The following is a 21,907-nucleotide window of genomic DNA, read 5'->3' on the forward strand; positions in this document are numbered from 1 at the left end:
GAGACATCTGGGGGTTTCTTGAGCAAGGAAAAGAAGGCTGGTAAGGCAAATATGGCCTTCCCCGGGGGAAGAAGACGAGACCTGGAGGGCTGTGGTTGGAGCTCCAGGCTGCAGGTGTGGGGGATGTCCAGTGTCCTCATGGTGGGTGTCCAGGGTCATCACGGAGGGTGTGCAGGGCCATCATGGCAGATGTCCAGGACCATCATGGTGGATGTATAGGGCCATCCTGCCAGGTGTCCAGGGCTATCATGGCGGGTGTGTAGGGCCATCATGGCGGTGTTCAGAGCCATCATGGCAGATGTCCAGTGCCATCATGGAGGATGTCCAGAGCCATCATGGTGGGTGTCCAGGGCCATCATGGCGTGTGTCCAGGGTCATTGTGGTGGATGTACAGGGCCATTATGACAGATATGCAGGGCCATCATGGTGCATATCCAGGCTGAAGGCATGGTGGATGTCCAGGACCATCATGGCGGGTGTCCAAGGCCATGATGGTAGATGTGCAGGGCCATCGTGGTGGGTGTCCAAGGCCATGATGGTGGATGTGCAGGGACATCATGGTGGGTGTCGCATGGGGGCCATGCGTGGGCAGGTGGGTGTCCAAGGCCATGATGGTGGATGTGCAGGGCTATCATGGCGGGTGTCCTAGGGCCATCATGGCGGGTGTCCAAGGCCATGATGGTAGATGTGCAGGGCCATCATGGCGGGTGTCCTAGGGCCATCATGGCGAGTGTCCAAGGCCATGATGGTGGATGTGCAGGGCCATCATGGTGGGTATCCAGGCTGCAGGCATGGTGGAATATCCAGGGCCATCATGGTGGGTGTCCAAGGCCATGATGGTAGATGTGCAGGGCCATCATGGCGGGTGTCCTAGGGCCATCATGGCGGGTGTCCTAGGGCCATCGTGGTGGGTGTCCAAGGCCATGATGGTGGATGTGCAGGGCCATCGTGGTGGGTGTCCTGGGGCCATCGTGGCGGGTGTCCAAGGCCATGATGGTGGATGTGCAGGGCTATCATGGCGGGTGTCCTAGGGCCATCATGGCGGGTGTCAAAGGCCATCATGGTGGGTATCCAGGCTGCAGGCATGGTGGATATCCAGGGCCATCATGGCGGGTGTCCTAGGGCCATCATGGTGGGTGTCCAAGGCCATCATGGTGGATGTGCAGGGCCATCATGGTGGGTATCTAGGCTGCAGGCATAGTGGACACCCAGAGTGCACCAGGCAAGTGCCCAGCAGCAGTTGTGGTGACTAATCAGACGGTTTACCATCCCTTCTGATGTCTACACTTCCCCAAAGTGGAGCCTTGCATCAGGGTGGCCCTGCCATGGCAGCAAACGGCTCTTTTCCCGAAGCCGACTTCTCTTAGGGCCCAAGCAAACTTCCTCAGTGACAAAGGACACCGTTTACATCTCACCTGTGGTTACTTCTGCAATGGCTCATTTTTGTTGCCCGCGTCGCCACGGCGGTATGCATCTGGCGACGTTAATTGAGGAGAAACCTTGCAAGCGGTACGCGGAGAGAGCCTGGGCTTGGGCTCACACATTCACCGGGGACTAAGTTATGCCCTGGATGCCTGATTCGCCTCTAAGGAGAATCCATTACGCAGTCCCCTCCTTAACACACGCTGAAGCGTCACCTTGCGGGTTAGTAACTTCTAGAAAGCATTTACAGGGCTAGGTTTTTAAATAACGACAGGGATAGTTAAGTGGCACTGAGTGTGGGAAGGAGCCCTCTCCCGCTGAGTCTCAGGAGTTTCCGTCAGAATTCAGGGCACTCGTGCCTTGGTTAAAGGCTGGAAAATCCCCCCAGGAGTGGGGCAAGCGTGAGGTTCAGGATGGGGCTCCTTTGGGTGACGGGCGATGCCTCTGCTGTGTTACCTTCTGAATCTCGTGAACCGTGCTGGGAATGGCGCTGCCTTGGGGCTGTGTCCCTCCATGTGCACACGGGCCGTCCCCACACGTGCCCTTTGCTGCAGAGGGGGGAGGGGTTGAGCTCTGGGCCTTAGTGGTGCCCCAGAAATAAACCCCGAGCCCCGTGCTTCAGCTCTGCCTTTGGTCACGACGTCCCCATCAGAGAACTAGTTTCTCCTCCCTCCACCCTCCGGTGGCAGAAATGCAGTCACATGTCACTGCACAGAGGGAGCCAGTAACGAGACGTGGACAAAAGCGTTCCATGCAGTGGAGTATCTCTGTGGCCTCCGCTGGGAGAGCTTTTGTGTGCACCTGTCCTGAGCGAGTGTGAAAGGGCGCCATTGAGCTGAAAGGTTCCCTTTGCTCTGAAGGTGCCCCTTGATCCCTTGTCTAAGCTGCCGGTTCATTCCATGCACCCGCCCCTGCTTCCCAGAGCTGGTGGAGAGGTGGGGCGGCTGAGGAGGTGTCGCGGGCGAGGACGGGTGCTGCCCATGCTTCCCGGGATGCGTGGACACCTGCGTTGCTGCAAACACTCTGGGGGTGGGGGTGGGGCTGCGGGGTTTGCCTGGGGCAGGGCTGGCGCCGGGTTCTTGGCCAAGTGTGAACAGTCCTCTGCCCTTTCGTCTTGCAGGGGCCGCGTGGTCTGTTGGGGCCAAAGGGGCCCCCGGGCCCTCCTGGACCTCCGGTAAGGCCTGTCACCTCTGCACGTCTGTCCCGCTCGGACACTTGCCCGGGGCTGGTTGAGGTGTCGCCGGGGCTCTGAGGCTCCTAGGCAGACAGAGCCCTCCACAGGCGTGGGTTTGCGGGAGGAGGCACAGAGGCCAGCGGGCCGTACAGCTTCTCCTTCTCACGCGACATGTGCTGTTTTAAACGGTCCCCAGGATGCCTCATTTTCTCCTTTGAAGGCACTCTAAGCAACTTCTGGAAAGTTCTGGAAGCGAGTAGCCCATGGTTCTGTTGGGGCCCTGTCCCGATGGGTGGCTTCTCCGGGCCTGGCCCACCCGATGCTCGGGCCCGACAGCTCCATCGACCCCTGGCCGATCGAGCCTGCAGGATTCTTTAATATCAACCCCTGCCCCTCCCCAGTAGGTTTGCCGTCCCCCGACACGGTGAGGGCAGGACGCCGAGCAGAGTTGGGTGGGATTTTCCCTGTGACTGTGGTTGATTCTTCAGCACTCTGTTATTTTCTTTCCAACGCCATCCAGGGTGTGACGGGTATGGATGGCCAACCAGGTCCGAAAGGAAATGTGGTAAGTCTTAGGGGTCTGATGCCCACTGTTACCGTCAAACTGGAAGGGGATCTGAGGTGGAGGGCACAGGCCCTGAGCCCTGGGTCCAGGTGGAGTCTGAGCGGGAGGGCTGGCGGCCGTGCTTATTCCAACCGGAGCCAGACCGTGTCTGTGCAGGTGCGGAGGGAGCTGTCTGTCTCCCTGCCCTGTGCTCCGGTGACGAGCACTTACTGTAAGCCAGGCCCAGCGAAAGATAGGTCCCCTGGCTCTACTGGGAGACTTTAGCACGACGTCTTGGAAGTTTTCCACCAAGTAGAGTACTTTCTGGTCGCTTCCTTTCACGGTTGCTCCTTCCTGGCGGCTGTCTGGGTGTCCCGGCAGAGACGACTGGGTGCCCCTCACGTCCGGGTCAGCGTGGGGATCCTTGCAGGTGCCCAGACCCGCTTCGTCTCTGCCACGGGGCCGCCTGCTTCTTCCCGTCTGGGCATCCTCTTCTGACGCTGGTGTTGGGCACCTGCCTGCCCTCCAGAGTCCCCATCAGTGCCTTGCTTGTGTTTCCTCTAGGGCCCCCAGGGGGAGCCCGGCCCCCCGGGACAGCAGGGCAATCCAGGTGCCCAGGTGAGTGAGCAGCGGCCGGGGGGGGGGAGGGTGCGGGTCTCGGTGGCGTCTCCTGGGCCCCAAGGGACCGGCAGCCTACGTGTGACCTAGAACAGAGTCATCCCAGATGAGGGAGAGGGTGCAGGGAAGGTGGACGGGTGGCAGGGAGGAGCCTGGAGCCGGCCAGTTCCCTGACCTTGCCTTCCTCTCCTAGGGTCTCCCAGGCCCCCAGGGTGCAATCGGTCCTCCAGGGGAAAAGGTGAGTGGCTGTGCAGGTATAGGGACGCCCCCACCTGCCCACGGGGTGCGTTCTGGCCCCTGGGGAGCTCCCTCCACCGCAGCCCAGGCCGCGGAAGTGGCGGTCCATCCCCAGCTTGTGTGTGATTCTGTTCTTTTCCCAGAGCCAGGGAAGCTCAGGGTCCTGCGCACGCGGGAAAGGAGACCAGGGGGAGATCGGGGACCTTTGTCCGTCACTGGTCATAAGTTCATTCATTCACTCATCCATCCGTTGTCTAGCTGTGCGGAGGGTTGCCGGATTCAGGCAGAAAGGGCGCTCGGTCAAATTTGACTGTTTGTTGTCAGCCTGAAGACTTGTTTTGTTGTTGTTTGCTTTCCGTGTTGTTCTTGCTAAATCTGGCAACCCCCCCCCCCATCTGCATCCGGGCCCCCGCTGAGTCCTAGGTGCTGGGGGAGAGCGGGGCCACCGGAGCACCTGCCGAGCTCGTGCTCAACCCCAGATCTTTCCGCGAGCGCAGGCCCTCGGCTGACGGCGGGGCCACCTCCGAGGTGTGGTTCTCACACCTGGGCACCAGCTGAGAAGCCCTCCTGCCTCCACGTGGGATGACTTTGTTCCACTGGCAAAACCGCGGGCCCAGGAAGCAGCAGAGGGGGAGGGTCCTCTCCTTTGGGGGGGTTCGGTTGCCGGAAGCTCCCGTGCCAGGGGGCGTTCAGTCCCTCTGAGCATCCCTTTCAACAAATGTTCTTCGAGCGGAAATGTCGGGAAGTGCCCTTGGGGTCGGCCTAGGGAAGAGGTGGCCCCAGGGCTCAGGGGGTCTCTGGTTTGTTCTAGGGTCCCCTGGGGAAACCAGGCCTGCCAGGAATGCCCGGTGCTGACGGACCCCCGGTGAGTACCCTGCCCACCTCACCCCTTCGGCACTGCCTGCCCCGTGTGCCCCCAGGGATGGAGAGCCCAGGCCAGCGGCCGCCCCCCTCTCCCCTCGTCCCTCGCCCCCGGTTGCGGTGAGGCACCCCTTCCTGTCTCCTCTCTCCCACCTCCGCTGATAAAGAAAGACCCGGCTGATTGTGTGACTGGTGGCCCAGCGATTATGGGGCTCTGGACGCACTTTTCCGTGACGCGTTCCGATCAAGGGGTAGAAACTACACGACCAGGAGAAGGAGTTATTTGTTGGGAGCGCTGTTTAAGGACCAGAACCCAGCCTGCATTTCCAACCCCGAGGAGGGCTGGGCTGGGCTCTGAGCCGTTCCCCGTGTCGCTGGTGTTTGAAGGGAAGGACAGCGCGCGCTGAGTGTATTTTTAGCCATCACACGCTGCGAAGGAGGGTATTAACCAGTGCGTTTGCCATGTGTGAGCGCAGCTGTGGAGCCAGATTAGGGACCGCCTCGAAATAGGGAGCCAGTGACAAGTCAGCCTGTGGCTGAGCTGGCAGAGGGAGGGGTGGGGAGGTGACACACGTTCGAGGTGTGTGGTGTGTGTGTGTGTGTGTGTGGAGCCATCTGTACCCACCGCCCTCTTTGCAAGCTGCTGGTGGGATTTCTGGTTTCGCGTTTTTTTTAGAGGATTCAGGTGATGCTGCATACACAGCACATTTCCGAAAATAGGACTATCTGAACCATTTATTTCAGACACGGCGTATCTTATCGTTCTAATAATGCTGCTCAAACCTAAGCAAGAGCTCAGTACGTTGACAATTAACTGGGGACTGTTTAAGGTACGGCTTCCCTTTTCGGTGCTGAGAATGGCGGGGTCCAGGGCATCACACACCAGCAGTCGCCCCGTCCCAGGCTGAGCCAGCGGCCGGTCACCACCCGCCCCACGCAAGCCGCCCCGGGCCTCCCGCGGCCTCCCGTGTTCCACGCGTTTGGCGGTAGGGATGCAGTGGTCGCTTACCTCTCTTAATTGACCTTCACGCTGAATTTCCTCTCCTGACTGTAAAATAACTTGTTACGGAAAATTAGCAAAATAGATGAAAAGACGACAAAATGGAAGCCACTCTGATCCCACCCCCAGGGCTTACCCCACCGATGGCAGGTGGGTGCATCTCCTTGCATGCATTTTCCTGCGTGCAGGGCGTCCGTCACGGGCCAGGCCCGCAGCCCTATGGGGCAGACAGTGCTGGGGAGTGGGGCGGGCTGCAGGCCCCCACCTCCCTGACCTGACTGCTTCTGCCCCGGAGACCCCCCGTCCCCACAATGACACCCCTGATGCTCCAGAGACCCTGAGGGGTCCAGGCTCCTTCCTACTTAGACCTCGAAGACTACCCCCCACCCCCGCCCCGTGCCCGTGGAGCCGTGGGCTGCCTGTCCTAGACTTGGCACTTCCCACCCCCCCCCCCCCCCCCAGCAAACACTTAAACTTGAAATATGAGCGCACGGCGGCCCGTCTGACCAAGGCTGTGCGAGCTGCTCACTGAAGGTGCTTAACGCTAAAGACACGAAGGGGAACAGGTGCCTGTTGTCGTACGTGAATTTGCAGGAACAGAGAGATTAAAGCACACGCTCTGAACAGGAGAGGGTTTTCTTCCCTTCTTCCCTCGAGTTGGTTGGCTCTGGCCTCGGCTGCAGAAAGGAAGGTTGATTTAAAGCCCTTCGGAAGGAGGGAGCGTTTCGGAGCAGACGCACACTGAAGCGTGTTGTTAAATCATCCCGGAGAGCTCACAACGGGGCGATGGGGACGTGAGTTATGGTTCGAAGGAGTATTACGGAGCCAGTAAGAACCAAATCTGGGCGAGTGTTCTGTGACATGAGGACAGGCCCGACACGTAAAATCACATTAAAAATATACCACGTGGTGCGTTTGGCGCGTGTGTGCGTAAGACGGATCAGAGGAGCCACGTCACGCAATTAGCCGGGGTTGCTGTGGGCGGTGAGGTTACGAGGGACTTCGTCTCCTTTCCCACTTGCCTGATTGTCTCCAAGGAACATATATTACTTTTTTAACCAGAGAAACATCAAATACAAATAATTTAAGCCTTATTATTTTTCCATCATACAAGCAGTGCTCGTTATAGAGCATTGGAAAAACGCAAACGCGTAGAAGGGAACGGAAAATGGCCGGCTTTTCACTGCGGAAAAATCAATCTCTTAGTCTGGTGTATTTCCTTTCATTGTTTGTTGGCACATTGTTTGGAACTTTTTTTTTAATGCTTATTTATTTATTTTGAAAGTGAATGTGAGCAGGGGAGGGGCAGAGAGAGAGAGAGAGAGACAGAGAATCCCGAGCAGGTTCTGAGCCGTCAGCACAGAGCCCGACGCGGGGCTCCAACTCCCGAGCTGTGAGATCATGACCCGATCCGGAGTCGGATGCTCAACCGACCGAGCCGTCAGGCGCCCCTGTTCCCTCGTTTTTAAGTGAGCTTTGAGCTCTCCCCACAGTTACTCTCATTCTGTAGATGCAACTTACAACGGACGTAAAGAAATTTGGCCTCAATTCAAATAATGCTAATCATTCCGATAACCGCCGACGTGAGTGGCCCACGCGCTCGCTGCCGGGCGCAGTCCAGAGCACTTTTCAGACCGGCTCTTGGCAGTCCCTGCAGGGACTCTGTCCCTGCCGCCCCGTGAGTGAGGACAGTACCGTGTGGAAGGGCCTTGCTCGTTCTCCGAGGGACCAGTGTGGCTCTGTCCCAGCGTGTGTGGCACTCGGAGCCCGGGGCTCACGCATCCACACCTGCCCTCCCTGTTCACACGGTTCCTTAACAGAAACACGTCTGTGGTTGCTGGAAGCTCCAGAGAGCCCATGTGGCAGAGAGGGGACAGGACCCACCCGTTCCTGGTCACCCTAAAGCAGGTCACCTTCTCCTTGGCACTGTTGGGGTCCAGCTCTGCCACGTGAGGCGTTGGAGCCGTGAGCCTTGTTTCTGAAAGGCGGTGTGGCGGGTGGTGTGGCCCCCGCGGGCCAGAGCAGCAGGTGCGGTCCATCTGGTGCCCGATTTCCCTCGAAGGCGGGGGCGCAGCTCCCTAAGGGCGCCCCCCACCCTGCAGAAGGACCTCGCGGGGGGGTCCTTGCTTTGCACTTCGGGGCGGGCTATTTGCAACGGTGTCAAATCCAAGCGCATGACTAGTAAAGATCAGAAAGTAGACGCACAAATCATTTATTCAAAGGGACCAGATGTGGGTGCCCATGATGCTGCTGCGTTCTAGAACACGCAAGCTGAGAGAGCACCTGGCCCACCCTCTCCTTTGACCCATGAGGAGGTGGAGGCCCAGAGAGGGCAAGTGACTTCCCCAAGACCACACTGTGGGTCGGACGTAACCAGGTCGAGAGTCAGCGCCCTGCCAGTGTCCTCGGCGAAGTGTGTCCCTTTCTGCTGTCATTGTCTGTGTTTGCCTCAGGAACTCAAAGGCCTAAACCTAGTGACTGACCTGGGTTGGAAAGTCAGAGAGCTCGCGTTCCTGAGAACTGAATTGCTTGGGGCTCGGGTAGACGGGGCAGTGACCCGGGGCCATAACCATTTCTACCAGGGTTGGTTCCAAACCTGTGTTGTGGGAGTAGGTCCTCTGCTTTGGCACGTGCCACCCGGGAGGCTGGGAGGCACCTGCACACAGACCTGGGGACGTGCTGGGACCCCAGTCGAATGACAGGGCATGGCCTCCACCCCAGCACCAGCCTGCCATCCCCGACGTGAAAGAGTCTGTGTCCTGCAGACAGCATGGCGCCTGCCCTTCCGGGAAGCCAGATGTCCAGACCCCCGGTCCCGCTTCATCCGTCCTTGTTTGGCACAGAAGCCTTCATGCCAGGAGACGAGCAAATGCCCCGTGGTCACTGTCCCAGCTCACCTGCACTTGGGGGCGGGCTGGGTACAGTCAGGTGACGTGATGGTGCCTGGATCCCACCCGTGGGCTTCCCAGCACGTTCTCCTCCATGCCACCCCGGGTCGTGGCCAGGCCTGCCACCATTCCCAGGTGACAGATGGGGCAGCCGAGGGTCAGGACTGAAGGACTGGCTCGGGGCCCCATGGCTGTGAGTGCCCTCCGTGCCCAGCTGCCTGATGCCTTTGACTTCCTGCCTCTCTGGGAGAGCCGGGCCCCTCCCACCGCCTTCCCCCCCACATTTGAAGACAGGGGTGGGGGGCGGCCGCTGCCTAACGCCTTCTCTCTCCTGACAGGGGCACCCTGGCAAGGAAGGCCCTCCAGGAGAGAAAGGAGGCCAGGTGGGTTCAGAAGAGAGTGAGCAGAGACGACTGTGCCCTTGGTCTGCTGTCTGTGCCCCGGGGTCCTGGCCTGGGGCGGCATGGAGCTCCGCCTAAGTCCCCCGTGACCCCTCCCCACCTCGGTTACCGCACATCGGGGTGCAGGCACCGCTGTAACCTTGGCCACACGCAAGCTGGGTGACTGTGCAGGTTCTCGGCCGGGGGCTCCTGCTGACCTATGGCCCTCGTTTGTTTGGGGGCCAGGACGTGGGGCTTTGAGGCTGGGATGGAGTTTCGAGGTGGCCTGGCCCCCAGGGACTTGCCCGCTGCCCTGTCTGTGGCAGAAGTCGGCCTCTCCGTCCCTTCATGCTCCCGGCCCTCCCCAGGCCCGCACCTGCTCGGGGAGCTGGGGCAGTGAGTGGTCAGCAAGGCCCTCACGCCGTCAAGGGCTCCCTTCCCCAGACGGTCAGCCCTCGTCCCCTTCTCCCAGCCGGAAGCTCTCCCCCATCACCCAAGGTGCCTCTGCTGGGAGCGCACTTCTTTAAGGGCAGCCCGAAGCAGCAGGGCCCCTCCCCATCTCACGGCCCCCCTCGCACTCCCGAACCTCTGGGCGGCGGCCGCACCTCGGTCCCGGCAAAAGCCTCAGCAGGAGACACAGCAGGCGTCCCCCGCCCAGTCGATGTGCGCTCCGCACGGAGCATGAGGAATTGGCTGCTGGAACGGAAGCTTTCCAGCTGTTGTGGGAGGACCCAGAGCGGACCGGACACGACCGCACCCCGGATGGAGCTGACGGTCTTTCCCCTTTCGTTTCAGGGTCCACCCGGCCCCCAGGGCCCCATCGGCTATCCGGGTCCCCGAGGAGTCAAGGTGAGGTTCTGGCAGCTTCGCGCCCTCCTGGAGGCCAAGGCTGGGATGGCGGGCGCAGCCGTCCCGTTCCCCGGCGCTCCTGAGGGAAAGGTGGGATCCCGGGACAGGGGGCTGGGACAGGCGAGGGAGTGGCCAGCCGGGGCCAGGAGGGGCTGATCCCGGAGCAGGGGACAGCTCCGGTGCGTCTGTGACGACGTAGGCGTCAGGGCGGTGGCCACCTGTCCGTCTGTCGGGACGCTGCTTTAGCTCTCACCCAGTGCCCGCCCCCTCCCAGGCCCCGCACGGGTACGCACCTCAGGCAAGGGGAACAGCCTGTCCCTCTTTTCCCGGGGAAACTCAGAAACGTCCCTTCCGGGCCATTTGCACATCCGGAGCGAGAGAGCCCGTCCCCATGGATGACACCCGGGGGACCGAGCGCTGGCGAGATGCTCGTGGGAGGTGTCCACTTACCCGCAGTCGTGTTATTGGTGCCAAGGGGCTCTGGAACCTTGTTAAACGGGGGCACGGAGCTCCAGAGCGATACCCAAAACACAGGCCCGCCTGCTCCGTCACAGCTAACCGGGTTTGCTTAGAGTTGTGTGATTTAATTTCCAGTCATGTCGCTGTCTGGGCACCTGGGGCACATGTATACCGAGAGGGATGTGCCCTGAGGAACGAGTTCGGGGGCGGGGGGTGGTGGGGGGGGCGTTCTTTCCTCCGTAGCGTCCGAAAGCTCTAGGCGATGCCGAGGCCTCAGAAAAGCTAACGGCTCACTTTGTTCCCAAATGACTTCAGCTTGGCGCGAAGGGAAACGTATAAATATGTGCGCAAACGCAAGTAGCCCAGCCTGAGGCATTTGCGTGGACACACCCCTCAGCTCCTGTGCTCGTCCGCACTGTTGACCACGCTTCATTCTCCTGGGCGTTTCTGCCCCTCGGACGTGTACGCGGCTGGCCTGCGGTGTGGGGGATGGAGAATCCAAGACCTCAGTTTTCAGCACCTTGCCCCAAGTTACCCTAAAATCGATGCCTCGGTCGGGACTCAGACCCAGCACTTGCTTATTCCGAACCAAGCGCCCCGTGCTGGACCCCGAGTGGCCCGACGGCATTTCCCCGGAATCATGATGTTCCGAGGGCCCGAGGGCAGACGGACTTCCCAGGGGCAAGGGCCCGAGTCAGGGCAGGTTTCTCCCTGAAGCGGGCTCTTACCAGCACGCCTTGTGAGTTTTGTCAGGATTGCCTGTGTGGCAGAAATGCCGATTATGTGAGCTCTGTGCGTGTTTATTTTATAAATTCTTGTCGCAAAAGCGTCTGCTGGCTCTGTACGAGGCTAATTGCATAATGCTGTGTCTGTGAGCTAAAAGGTGTTTGCTTTAAAATGTTTATGGGGAATGCTCTTATCTTGTCTATCTGATTAAAATTCATTCAGGCCGTGAGCGATCCAGTTAGACTTGGAAGCAGGGAGTGGGGAGAAAAGTGGGGCTGAACGCTCTTTGCGCTGGAGAGATGCATTCTCATTCCCTGTGCTCTTGAAAATGCCAGTGGAGTCCGCAGCCTGAGGGACGGCAGGCCCAGGGCCGATTCGTGCCCCCCAGGGGACATCTGGAGACGTTTCTGACTGTCACAACTTGGGGGGAGAGACTACCGTCACGTAACGGGTGGGGGTCAGGGATGCTGTGCGCAGGGCAGCCCCTGTCACCCAGCCCCAGATGTCAGCCATGCCGTGGCCGAGAGATCTGGTCTGTTGGTCTCCTGGGCCGCGTTCCCCTGGCCTCTGACCTGGGTCGGGAAATGGTAGGACTTTGGGTCTGGGAGGGCGTGGGCACAGGAAGCCCACCCCGCCAGCACGGCAACAGGGAGGAAGCTGGTGCCAGAGCCCCCAGGGCATCGAGGTGTGGGGGTAACCGCACCTCCCCTCTGTCCCGAGGCATCTGGCCGCCTGGGGCCACCGGAGCCCGGGGTGCATCTAGGGGGCGGTTGCCCCCCCCCCCCCCGCCCCGCCCAGGGGAGGCCGTGCAGCCCAGGCCCGGCCCAGCTCTCAGCGCCTGGCTCCAGCTTTTCTTAGGGCTTCTCCTCAGTTCCTGGAAAAAGGCTTAACACTCTGTGCACAGTTCTTGCCCCCAGAGGGCATCTGGCAGCCCGAGGGTCCCCGGGAGGTGGCCTGGCCGCCCTGCCCGCCGCCTCGGCCGGAACCAGATGGGAGGCCTGGCCTCTCTCTGGGGTCCCGTGGGCAGCTGGCCGCGGTCAGTGTCTGCTCCCTGCTCGGAGGGCCGAGGCTGTGGCCAGTTCCCTCCACTCCACGGGTGGGCTTACCTGGTCTGGGCAAGGTGCTAGCGTGGCGGGGGGCGGGGGGGGCCTCAGAGGAAAGAGGGTGTGTCCCACCCTTACAGTTCTTGTCTGGCGCAGAGATCTGTCCTGAGCTGACGTTCAATGGCACTGGTGCCACTCTTATCAATCAGTTTGATGAGCTGATGCCTATTGTCGCGTGTTAGTAATAATAATACAGAATGACAGTGGCCAGACAGCACACAGCTGTTGTGTTTTGAGCACCAACTATGTGCCGGGCACTGTCCTGAGGGCTCGTCTGCATCCCCCTCCCACCAGCAGTAACAGGGCAGTGGTTGTCGTCACCCCCACTTTCCAAATGAGGAAACCGAGGCACTAGGCACCTGGGACGATGTCAGAGGCCATGAGCAGTCTGCCCGATTCCAGAGCCATGCTGAGGCCTCACATCCCACCGGCTCCCCAGACCTCAGAGAGACGGATGTTTCTGGAAGGGGGCAGATGTCAGCGGGGGACATCTGGGAATCCTTGGTGGCGGGAGGCAGGGAGGCAGGGCTCACGTAGGCGTGAGGAGAGCCTGCAGGGTCCTCCCTCGGAGACTGGGAGCGTGAGGGAGCTTGGGTGGGTTGGGGGGCTGAGCACTCAGCCCTCCTGGTATTTGGGGCTTAGACCCTTCCCTTTCAAGAGCTCAGGAGAGGCTCTGACCCACCCGACTCACTCTCTTCCCTTCGTGTTTGCTCAGGGAGCTGATGGCATCCGCGGTCTGAAAGGCACCAAGGGCGAGAAGGTGAGTGCCCCCTGCCTCTTCCTGCCGCAGAGCTGGAGGCCCGCTGGGTGGCTTCTTCCGTGGCAGCCCTAACAGCTGCTGAGGCTCATGTGGCCTCTGAGTGTGGAGGGACGTGCTCCCCGCCGCGGGACAGACTGTTTGCAAAAGGGCAGGCTGTGGGCTCACCTCCTGGCGGGGCTGAGGGTCGGGGGCTTGGCACCCCCCCACCCAAGGCCAAGGCTCGCCGCTCACCTGCATTGGCCAGCGGACACCCCAGGCGGATGCCTCGCAAGGCAGCTGGACAACGGGGCCATTGGGGTGCTGGGTGTTCTTCCCTGGGCGGCCCCTCAGGCTGGAGCAGAGCCAGGCACGGAGGGAAAGAGGTGTCGCTGTGCCCCCCGGCCGCGCCCGGCACGGCTCCTTCCCCGCGGCGTCTGCCTGTTCCCGTCCCTGAGCTGGCTCCTCACATGGCCACACCGGACAGGGACGGCGCGGACGCTGGGCCCTCTGTGCTGTGGCGATGGCTCAGCCTCGGCCCCGTCTCCGTGCTCAGCCTGGGGGAGCAGGCGCATGCACACTGCCTCGGTTCCCCCTGGAGAGCCAGCGGAGGAAGGCAGACCCCTGAGCCGTCATCCTGTGGCCCCTGGAAGCGTGGGGACTGAGGGCCCTCGGGGTCAGGGCCGGGCACACTCCCCGCGGGACAGACGAGGTCCCCACCGGCAGCTCCCGGCTCCCTGAACTCCCCTCATCCCGTTGGCGGGGGCTCCCTAGAGCCCCAGGTTTGCCACATTTGTGCCATCACTTTTGTCCTTTAGCCAGAGACAGGGCTACCTGAGCGAGTTCTGACAGGGAAGGCCCCTTCTCCAGGAGGGTCACCGCCCCTCTGAGGGCCCCCGGGGGGCAGCCTGCGGGGTGGGGGTGAGGAGAGCCTCCTGGGACCTCAGTGCCCGAGGCCGCTGTGGGTGAGTCCCCGGCATATCACCGGACAGCAGACGCGCACTGCGGGCTGGGGAGAAACGAGTTCGCCCTAAGTCCCAGGAAACTGCCTCCCTCTGCATACCAGCTGCCGGCCAGCCTGGGGCACAGGACCAGGCCCCCCAATGGGCAAACGAGGTCAGGATGCCGGGCCTGGATGGAGAGGGAGGGCGAGCCAGGCCGCCCCGTGCAAGTGCCTGAGGGTGTCTGTGGTTGTCTGCGTGGGGACTCGAGCGCACGGCAGTCCCTGACCCTTGTGGATCCCCAAATATGCGAATAGCAGGAATGTGTCCCCCTGGCCTGGAGGGTGCAGGACTGTGTCACTGAGGGCTGCCCCGCAGCCAGACTGCCCGAGCCCTGGGCCCTTCCGTCCCCTCCAGCTCTTGCTGGGCCGGTCTGTGGGGCCCACCGTGGCGGCCGGCTTCTCTGGGGCATCCTCCCTCCAGCCCCGCCCCCGTGCTCGCCCATCAGCGGCTACTGGGCCCCAGCGGGGTGCGGGGGTGTGGGGGTGGGGGCGGCGGACCACGAGCTCGACCCCACGACTACAGAGGGTTAGAGGGGCATCCTTCACGAGGGACAGGACTCACGCTCGGAACCCACCCCCCGCCCGGCACGCCCAGCGCTTGTGTGGCGACACAGCGGCTCTGGGCTGGAGGCTGTGTGCAGAGTCGTGGGGGGAGGGGGGCCAGCCGCCCCGGAGGTGGGCTCTTTCGTGCTGACCCAGGCACTGCCTTGTCCTTTGTCAGGGTGAAGACGGCTTTCCTGGGTTTAAAGGCGACATGGGAATCAAGGGTGATCGGGTGAGTGTTTTGGGGTGCTGGCGGGGGTCGGGGCTGGGGGTGGGAGGCCAGGGGAGGGCTGCGGCGTTCGGGGCCGCAGGACAGCTTCTCCTAACGAAGGTGACGCCTCTGCGGGGGGCGGGGGGGGCTCTCGGCCCGCAGGCAGGAACAGCTGGGAGCCCAGGGGCCTGGCTCTGTGCTTGTCCCCCCACTGGCCCTCAGCTTCCGGCTCGGAGCCACGGCAGCTCTGGGTGTGAACACCCAGTCACTGGGGTCACCTGGGGTCACCTGGCCCCTCTGCCCTGTGCCCTGACCCCCCTGCCCAGGGGGTCCGTGGGGACTTGTCTTTTTGCGGCCGACACTCGGGATGGCAGAGTGCTTCACTTGGTTCGGAAGAGACGGAGGGAGGGGGCTGCAGAAATGCCGTCCGACCCGGGAGGGCCGGGGTCCCTGCCCACCCCGACGGCATCTTGGTCCCCCGAGCATCCTCCCGTGATTTTCGGACCCCGAGCAGCTCCTATGTTCTGTAATCTCACGCTCGGGCATCAGAAGCTGCGACAGAGCAGTTGCTTTTTAATGAATATTTTACCTCCCTGCTGGAGGAAGCTGCTCGTGCTGCAGGGGGATGGGCTTGGCTCCCACGGCACGCGCCCGGCAGAAAGCTGCTGGCTGTGTCTTCCTCTAAGTGGGGAGAGGGCAGAGCAGATGAAGCGGGAGGAAGGTTCCGGGTCATCGGCCGGCGGCCACCGCCAGGGTGCGGGCACTTTGAAGGGCCCCGACCCCCTTGAGAGTGAGCGCAGGCCCCGGGCAGGAGGGCGGGAGGTGCCCGAGCCACCCGCGTGGGCACAGCCGTGGCGGCAGCTGGATGCGCACCTGGACAGACGGCTGTCGGCTGCCGTGCCGCTGCCGTAACTGTTCCCCGACAAAGCTGGCCTGCAGGTGCCTTTTCAGAACGTGCCAGCCCCGGAGAGCCCCACGCGCCTGGCGCTGTGTCACAGACTAAAAAGGCAGAGGCAATCTTGGCCTCTATCAAAGGCGGAGGAACGAAAGAGAGATTCATTTCACAGTCGTGTCCCAGTTATGTTCCTGCTAAAGACAGCCCTTCTAGAACTTTCTCCATGGTGACGGGACTCTGCCCCACATCTGAGGGGCCTCTCTCTCTCTGGCTGGCGAACATCCTTTTTATTCTGTCTCTGACAATGCCGTGCACACGCTCGGGGTCCACATCACGAGGGTCCATCTCTGAAAGAGATTGCACAAAGGATGTCCGGCGCTCACGCTCCAGGCTCCGCGGGCAGGCCTGCCTTTGGAATTGGGTGAGGGTGGGACTGGCAGCAGGGACACTTCCTCAGCCAGGGAGCGGAGAAACTTCTGCCCCGAGCGTGACCTTTCCTAGGTGCTCAGTTAATATGTGAAGGGTCCTTTTGTTGGAAGAACATTTCTTAGGGACCGAGAGTCCTGGGCCCGCGGACACACTGGACATTACGAATAAGGAAGTTATTGGTCCTTCGTTTCCCGTGGGACACCCATCGTTGCTGTGGGGGGTACGGCTGTCTCCCAGCTGCCGCTGGAAGCCAGTGATCAGAGTGAGACCTGGCAGCGAGCAGAGGGCCGGGGCAGGCACTCAGAGGCCGAGCCGGCGCTGCCGTGGACCTCGGCAAGCCCCCAGGCCCTTGGTCGTGTCCGGGCCCAGGCTGGACAGCGGCGAAGTTGGTTGGGGCAGCGTTGAGGACCCTTCCGTCTCTGGGACACGTCACGTGGTCTCCTGTGTGCCTGCCATGCCCAGACCCCTGGGCGGCAGGGGCTGCGGCCCATCCCTGCCTCAAGGAAAAAGGCAGCGTCCTGCACACAGGTTGTCCTGATCTATTTGGGCAAGGAGCGGTTGAGAGCTCCGGGGTTAACCAAAGTCGCCTGAACCGAGAGGGACTCATTTGGAGAAGCAGGAGCGTGCAGCCTGGAGAAGGAGCTTCCCACCGCTGTGCAGAGGGACGGTGTGGCCGTTCAGCAGAGCCCCGTAGCTTGTTCCGTGGTGCTCCCGTCTCATCAGACAGGAGCGGGCGCCGTGCTCTTGAGGCTGCCTGGTGTGCCAAGCTGGCTAAGTGGCTCCTACCCCAAGATCTGACCCGGGACCCGGACTCTCGGGCCCAGAACGGCCATGGGAGTCATGTGGTGGGAGGTGGAGACAGGGGGTTCTTCCTCACCTTCTCTTTTCTGACCTGCAGGGGGAGATCGGACCCCCTGGTCCCAGAGGAGAAGATGGCCCCGAAGGCCCGAAGGGTCGTGGAGGTCCAAACGGCGACCCGGGTCCTCTGGGACCCCCTGGGGAGAAGGTATGTGATGGGAAGGATGCTCACTGCTTCCCGGGGACAGACCCTTCTGACGGCCTTGGGTGGCCAGGCTGGTGACTCTGCCGGGCTGAAGCCCCCAGATGGGGCTAGGTGTAATCTGAGTCGGGTCCTGTCCCATGTGCTCCCCCGGCACCCTGGCCACCCTTCCTGGCGAATTCGTCTATTGCTAGGTCAGTCCTTTCCTTGTCCCGAGCTAGGTCTCTCTGAGCACTTTGCCAGGCCAGTGCCCTGAGAGGGCTCCTTCCTCCGGGTGCCCCAGAGCTTGGGGACCGAGCCCCGGTACCCAGGGCATCATCTTTCATGCAGGGACTCTCCACTGGCCCCTGTCCTTACACCTGTGCCCCCCGCCCCCCTGCCCCCCTGCTGTGGCGCTGGCCCAGGAACGGGCGCTCAGAGTGCACCAGACATCCGCCCTGCCTTGCCCCGAGGACTCTTTTACAAAAGGGCTCGACAGAATCTCACAGATAAAGAGTTCCTCCGTTGGAGATTTGCCTCAGCCACGGCCGTGTCTCCTCCTGCCTCCCGTCCGGGCAGGGATTTTCAGGGGAGACGGCTTCCCAGGGGGCAGGCAGCGGCCTCTCCGTGTCCTTTCTTGGCTGGGAGAAAATGGATGGAGAGGTGAGGTGCTGGCCAGATAACACAGCCCCTTCTTTCTCCCCAGGGAAAACTCGGAGTGCCAGGGTTACCAGGTTACCCGGGAAGACAAGGGCCCAAGGTAACTTACGAGCGTATCGGGTGTTCGGACAGCCACGTCCCGGGGGAGGCTGCTGTGGCAAAACCCAGCGTCGCCCCAGCTGTCTCCCCCAGGCTCTGCCCTGGCCACAGCCTGCGCGTTAGCCTGGTTGGGTTGGAAGGAGGGGCTGGCAGTCGGGCCTTTCAGAGAAGGGGGCAGAGCCAGCCTGAGCCAAGCGCCGTGAGAGGCGAGGCGTCCCCTGCACCTCTGCCCGCTGCCTTCTCTGCACCGAGGACTCGTGAAGCCTCTCTCACCTCTGCTCCGCACTGGAGATTTGAAGGTTATTTGCTCATAACAGCATAAAGGGAGATGAAACCTTCCTCCCATGAAGTCATGTTCTGCTTTAAGTGAAACATCTCCTCCAGGCCTTGGAAATCATTTACCACGTTATTTTTTCCCCCACATCTCACCTTTTATTATTCACGGTTCTTCCTTAAAAAATAACCGGCTGTCTGCACCGGAGACATAATTAGCGGTGGAGGAGAGTTCCTGTCTCTCCCGGCTTTGCTTGCGTCGTTCTGCCTCCCCGGCTTCAGCGCCTTTCCAGGCTCCCAGGCTCAGGCTCGTTCCCGGGAAGGGCCCCGTGGGCTGCCTGTCCCCCTGGATATTTCCATTCTGGCTGAGGAATCAGCAGTCCTTCCCGTGGAATGCTAATATCCACTTGGGGCGGGTAGGCCCACGCCCCGTGTGCGGGGAGGCAGTTTGCAGTGAAACAGGAATGTGTTCAGGGTCCCCCAGGAGTGTGCTGAGTGCGGCTGTGATGTGGCCGTGCCCCCCGCGTCTTGGAGCAAGAGGGGCTGACGGACAGGCCTTTTGTCCCGAAGTATATGTCCTCTGAGGGGAGGAGAGGAGGGAAGTCTGGGGGTGTGTGGGCCAGGTTCAGGCAGTGTCCTCGGAAGGCAAGGGAATAAAACTTTGAGCTGCCTGGCAGTTTTTTTTTTAATTAATTAATTAATTTAGAGAGAGACCGAGACAGTGCCAGCAGGGAAAGGACAGAGAGAGGGAGAGAGAGAATCCCAAGCAGGCCCCATGCTGCCAGTGCAGAGCCTGACGCAGGGCTTGACCCCGTGAAACTGTGAGATTGTGACCTGAGCACAAACCAAGTCAGACGCTTAAGGGACTGAGCCACTCAGGCGCCCCGCCTGGCAGTTTTCAAGGTCCTCAGGAGTGTCTGGACATGCCACTGTGTCCCAGCACCAACACTGAGCTCTGTGGGACCTGCACCCGGGTGTCCAGGGCAGTCTCCTGCCTGGATTGGCAGGTGGACGTAGGGGTGCAAGGTTTGGAAATTCGCGAACTTTTCATGGTCTGAGCGCACATTCAGGTCAGGATTTTTAGCCACAGGAGAGTCGAGGCCCGCCGAAGACAGTAAGTAGCCACCTCCCACGGGCACGGGAAGTGCCCGAGTGTCTCAGGGAAGTTCACGTCGTAGTTGTCTGGGTATTACCCACATCAAAGTCCCCAAGTGTCTCTTTTCTCTACGTGCCCCTTGTAGGTTTCTAGAATTAAAAAGCTGTTAGTTGTTAGAGTCAGTGCATAGATTTGCATTAATTTCTCACTCTACAAGCTGCCATGCTTTATTTAGAGGTGTTCTGGGAAGATTACAAAACATGACAACAAGACGCAGCAAACAAAATGTCACGAATGTGAGATCCACACATCCCTTCCAGTTCATTCTCAGGAACCTGTGTGCCCTGTTCTTCGCAGATACCAGCATTCGAAGACATGAGTGTTCAAAGGGGGAGAAGGGGGAAGTGTGCTTAAGACTCAGCTTTGGTTTTTAGATGTGGACTCTATGAGATGCCTAGGAAATATTTCTTGAGTGAGTGGGTGACGGATGGATGGTGAATGGTGGGTTGGTGGGTGGGTGGTTGACGTTTGTATAGGTGGATAGTTGGATGGGATGGATGGGTGAGTGGATGGATGATGGGTGGATGGATGGTTGAATGGACAGGTGGTTGGATGGATGGATGGATGGATGGATGGAAGGGTAGAAGGTGGATGGATGGATGGGTGGGGGGTGAGGGGGTGGGTCGGGGGTGGGTCGGCGGAGCTCGTGTCTGAGGCCGTGAACCGTAAGCTGCTGCTGGCACACGCAGCATAGCTGATTCTCTGGCCCAGCTCTCGTGCTTCCTTATGAATCACCTCTCTTTCAGGGTTCTATCGGATTTCCTGGCTTTCCTGGTGCCAACGGAGAGAAGGGCGGCAGGGTAAGGACAGCCTGGCCTCCGGTCGGGTGGCTCGCTCCACTGCCTTGGTGTTCAACGGGTGCATTTGCTGGCACGTCCTGTTTGCTCTCACCCACTTTGCTGCCCAGACCGCCTTTCCAGATGGCTGACCAGAAGGCCCGTGGCCTTCAGCACCAAGCGCTGGAGACTCCCCGCACACGGGGCTGGGTGGTGGTGGGCTGCAGGGCAGCGGCGGGAGGGGAGGGCATGCTTTCTGACCAACACCACGACCCCGACAGCTCCTCAGGCCGTGAGCGAAACCCGAGTCTTTCAACCTGAGGGCCTTTCCTCCGGGCGAATTTTTAAAGGAAGGGAAGGAGAAAAAAGGAGCGTGTTGCCTACCCTGCCGGTCCAAATTCAGGAAGCTCTTCCCCCTCGTCATTCCCAAGCTGCCGTTGCCCCAGGGCACCTGCCCGGTGCCGGATGCTGTGGTTCTCTCCGTTGTCACCATGGACAGTGGCGTTCTGAAGGGCTGGGCTGAGGAAGCCACGCCCCCCACGCCGCCCTGACTGCCCCCTGGTCCAGGCCTTCTGTCGGGGAAATTACAGGACGCTCTCTGAGCATTGCTGCCCGGGACGCAGGATCGAGGGGGTCCTCTTGGTCGTTCAGTTCTGAGCTGGTTGTCCACAGGCATGTGGGGGCAGAGGGGCCGGGTTGTGAGACGTGTGCAGGGCATACCTTGGGACGGGGTGGGGGGGGGACCCCAGACCTCAGAGGAAGGACTGCCGCTTTTGCGGGGACTGGAACAGGCCCGGCCCATTCCCCTGCGCCCACGCTGTTGCTCCTGGCACAGGAGGGCTGCGTCTTCCCAGAGAGACACCTGCCCCGATCTGTCCTCACCGCGTCTGAGCAGAGACGGTGAGCTCTCCTGAAAAACGGAGAGAGACCTCAAGCCAACCGAACCCGTGTAAACAGACGTGTACGTGCCCGATGCCTGAGACAGATAGAAAACGGGGAACTGCCCTCAGTGCGAGGAGACGGCGTGAACACAGGGACACTGTCGTCATCTGGAGCTGGACCTGACCTCCATGCATATCTACCTGTTTACCTGCACGTACATCCTGTCTGTGTCTATACCTCTGCGAGCGTGTCTGTCTGGCTCTTCCTTGTCTGTCGCTGTCCGTGTATCCATCCGCCTCCCTACCTGTCTATCTGACCTCCAGAGAGAGTCTGACGGACGCCTTTGGGGAAAGCTGCCCTCTGGAATACTCACAGAGGCCGCTGTGAAGGTTGGGCCAGGGTCCGGGAAGCGTGGGGGTGATAAGGGAGTGGCTTCTGTGCTGGTGGCGGCCTCGTGACCTTTGACACCAGCTCGCGGTGAGACTCTCCTAGAGGGGTCGCAATGTTCGGCATTTGGTCATGTGATTTGGCCACAGCCCCTGTCCGTGGAGGAGCCCGCTGGGGCCAGGGATCAAGGCCCCGTTGGGATGGGTCGCGTGGGGCCGTGGAGGCCTGGCCAGTGCCCTAGGGCCAGCACTCTGGCCCAAGCCCCGCTCCTCTCTCCCTGCCCCTGTAGAGCTACTCAACTTCCCACCCCTGAGCTCAGAAGGGCAGAGAGATGCCCGGGTACCCCCCCGCAAGCCCCACGGGCAGTTATCCCCATGCGTCGGTGCTGGGGGTCACCAGGGACGCCACCGAAAACAGATGTGGTTGCAGAACGGGGGAGCATGGGTCCAGAAGCTTTTTCTTGTGAGGTTTGGCTCCTGGTTCCCAGGACCTGAAGCACAGACGCAAGGAAACTATGCTGGGAATTTACGGGGCTTTTCCAAGCTGCCTGTGGTGGTTGCTGTATTCGGAGGCCCCCTTGGTGGAGGCAGGCCTGGAGGATGACGATGTCGAGTTTT

General features: G+C 61.0%; 1 protein-coding gene across 3 annotated transcripts in view; it reads left to right on the top strand.

The window, feature by feature from the left end:
* Positions 1-21,907, top strand: part of COL5A1 (collagen type V alpha 1 chain) — a 148,116-nt gene that overhangs the window by 85,344 nt on the left and 40,865 nt on the right. For 2 of the 3 annotated variants that reach the window (XM_027051684.2, XM_027051685.2), the window contains exons 21-32: positions 2,543-2,596; positions 3,117-3,161; positions 3,705-3,758; positions 3,952-3,996; positions 4,807-4,860; positions 9,083-9,127; positions 9,920-9,973; positions 12,977-13,021; positions 14,722-14,775; positions 16,977-17,084; positions 17,764-17,817; positions 19,992-20,045. The exons of the other annotated variant lie outside the window; for it this stretch is intronic. In XM_027051684.2, coding sequence (XP_026907485.1) covers positions 2,543-2,596; positions 3,117-3,161; positions 3,705-3,758; positions 3,952-3,996; positions 4,807-4,860; positions 9,083-9,127; positions 9,920-9,973; positions 12,977-13,021; positions 14,722-14,775; positions 16,977-17,084; positions 17,764-17,817; positions 19,992-20,045 — 666 coding nt within the window. The remainder of the gene's footprint in view (positions 1-2,542; positions 2,597-3,116; positions 3,162-3,704; positions 3,759-3,951; positions 3,997-4,806; positions 4,861-9,082; positions 9,128-9,919; positions 9,974-12,976; positions 13,022-14,721; positions 14,776-16,976; positions 17,085-17,763; positions 17,818-19,991; positions 20,046-21,907) is intronic. 3 annotated transcript variants of the gene reach the window in all.

This window comes from Acinonyx jubatus, chromosome D4 (assembly GCF_027475565.1).
Source record: "Acinonyx jubatus isolate Ajub_Pintada_27869175 chromosome D4, VMU_Ajub_asm_v1.0, whole genome shotgun sequence".
NCBI lineage: Eukaryota > Metazoa > Chordata > Mammalia > Carnivora > Felidae > Acinonyx > Acinonyx jubatus.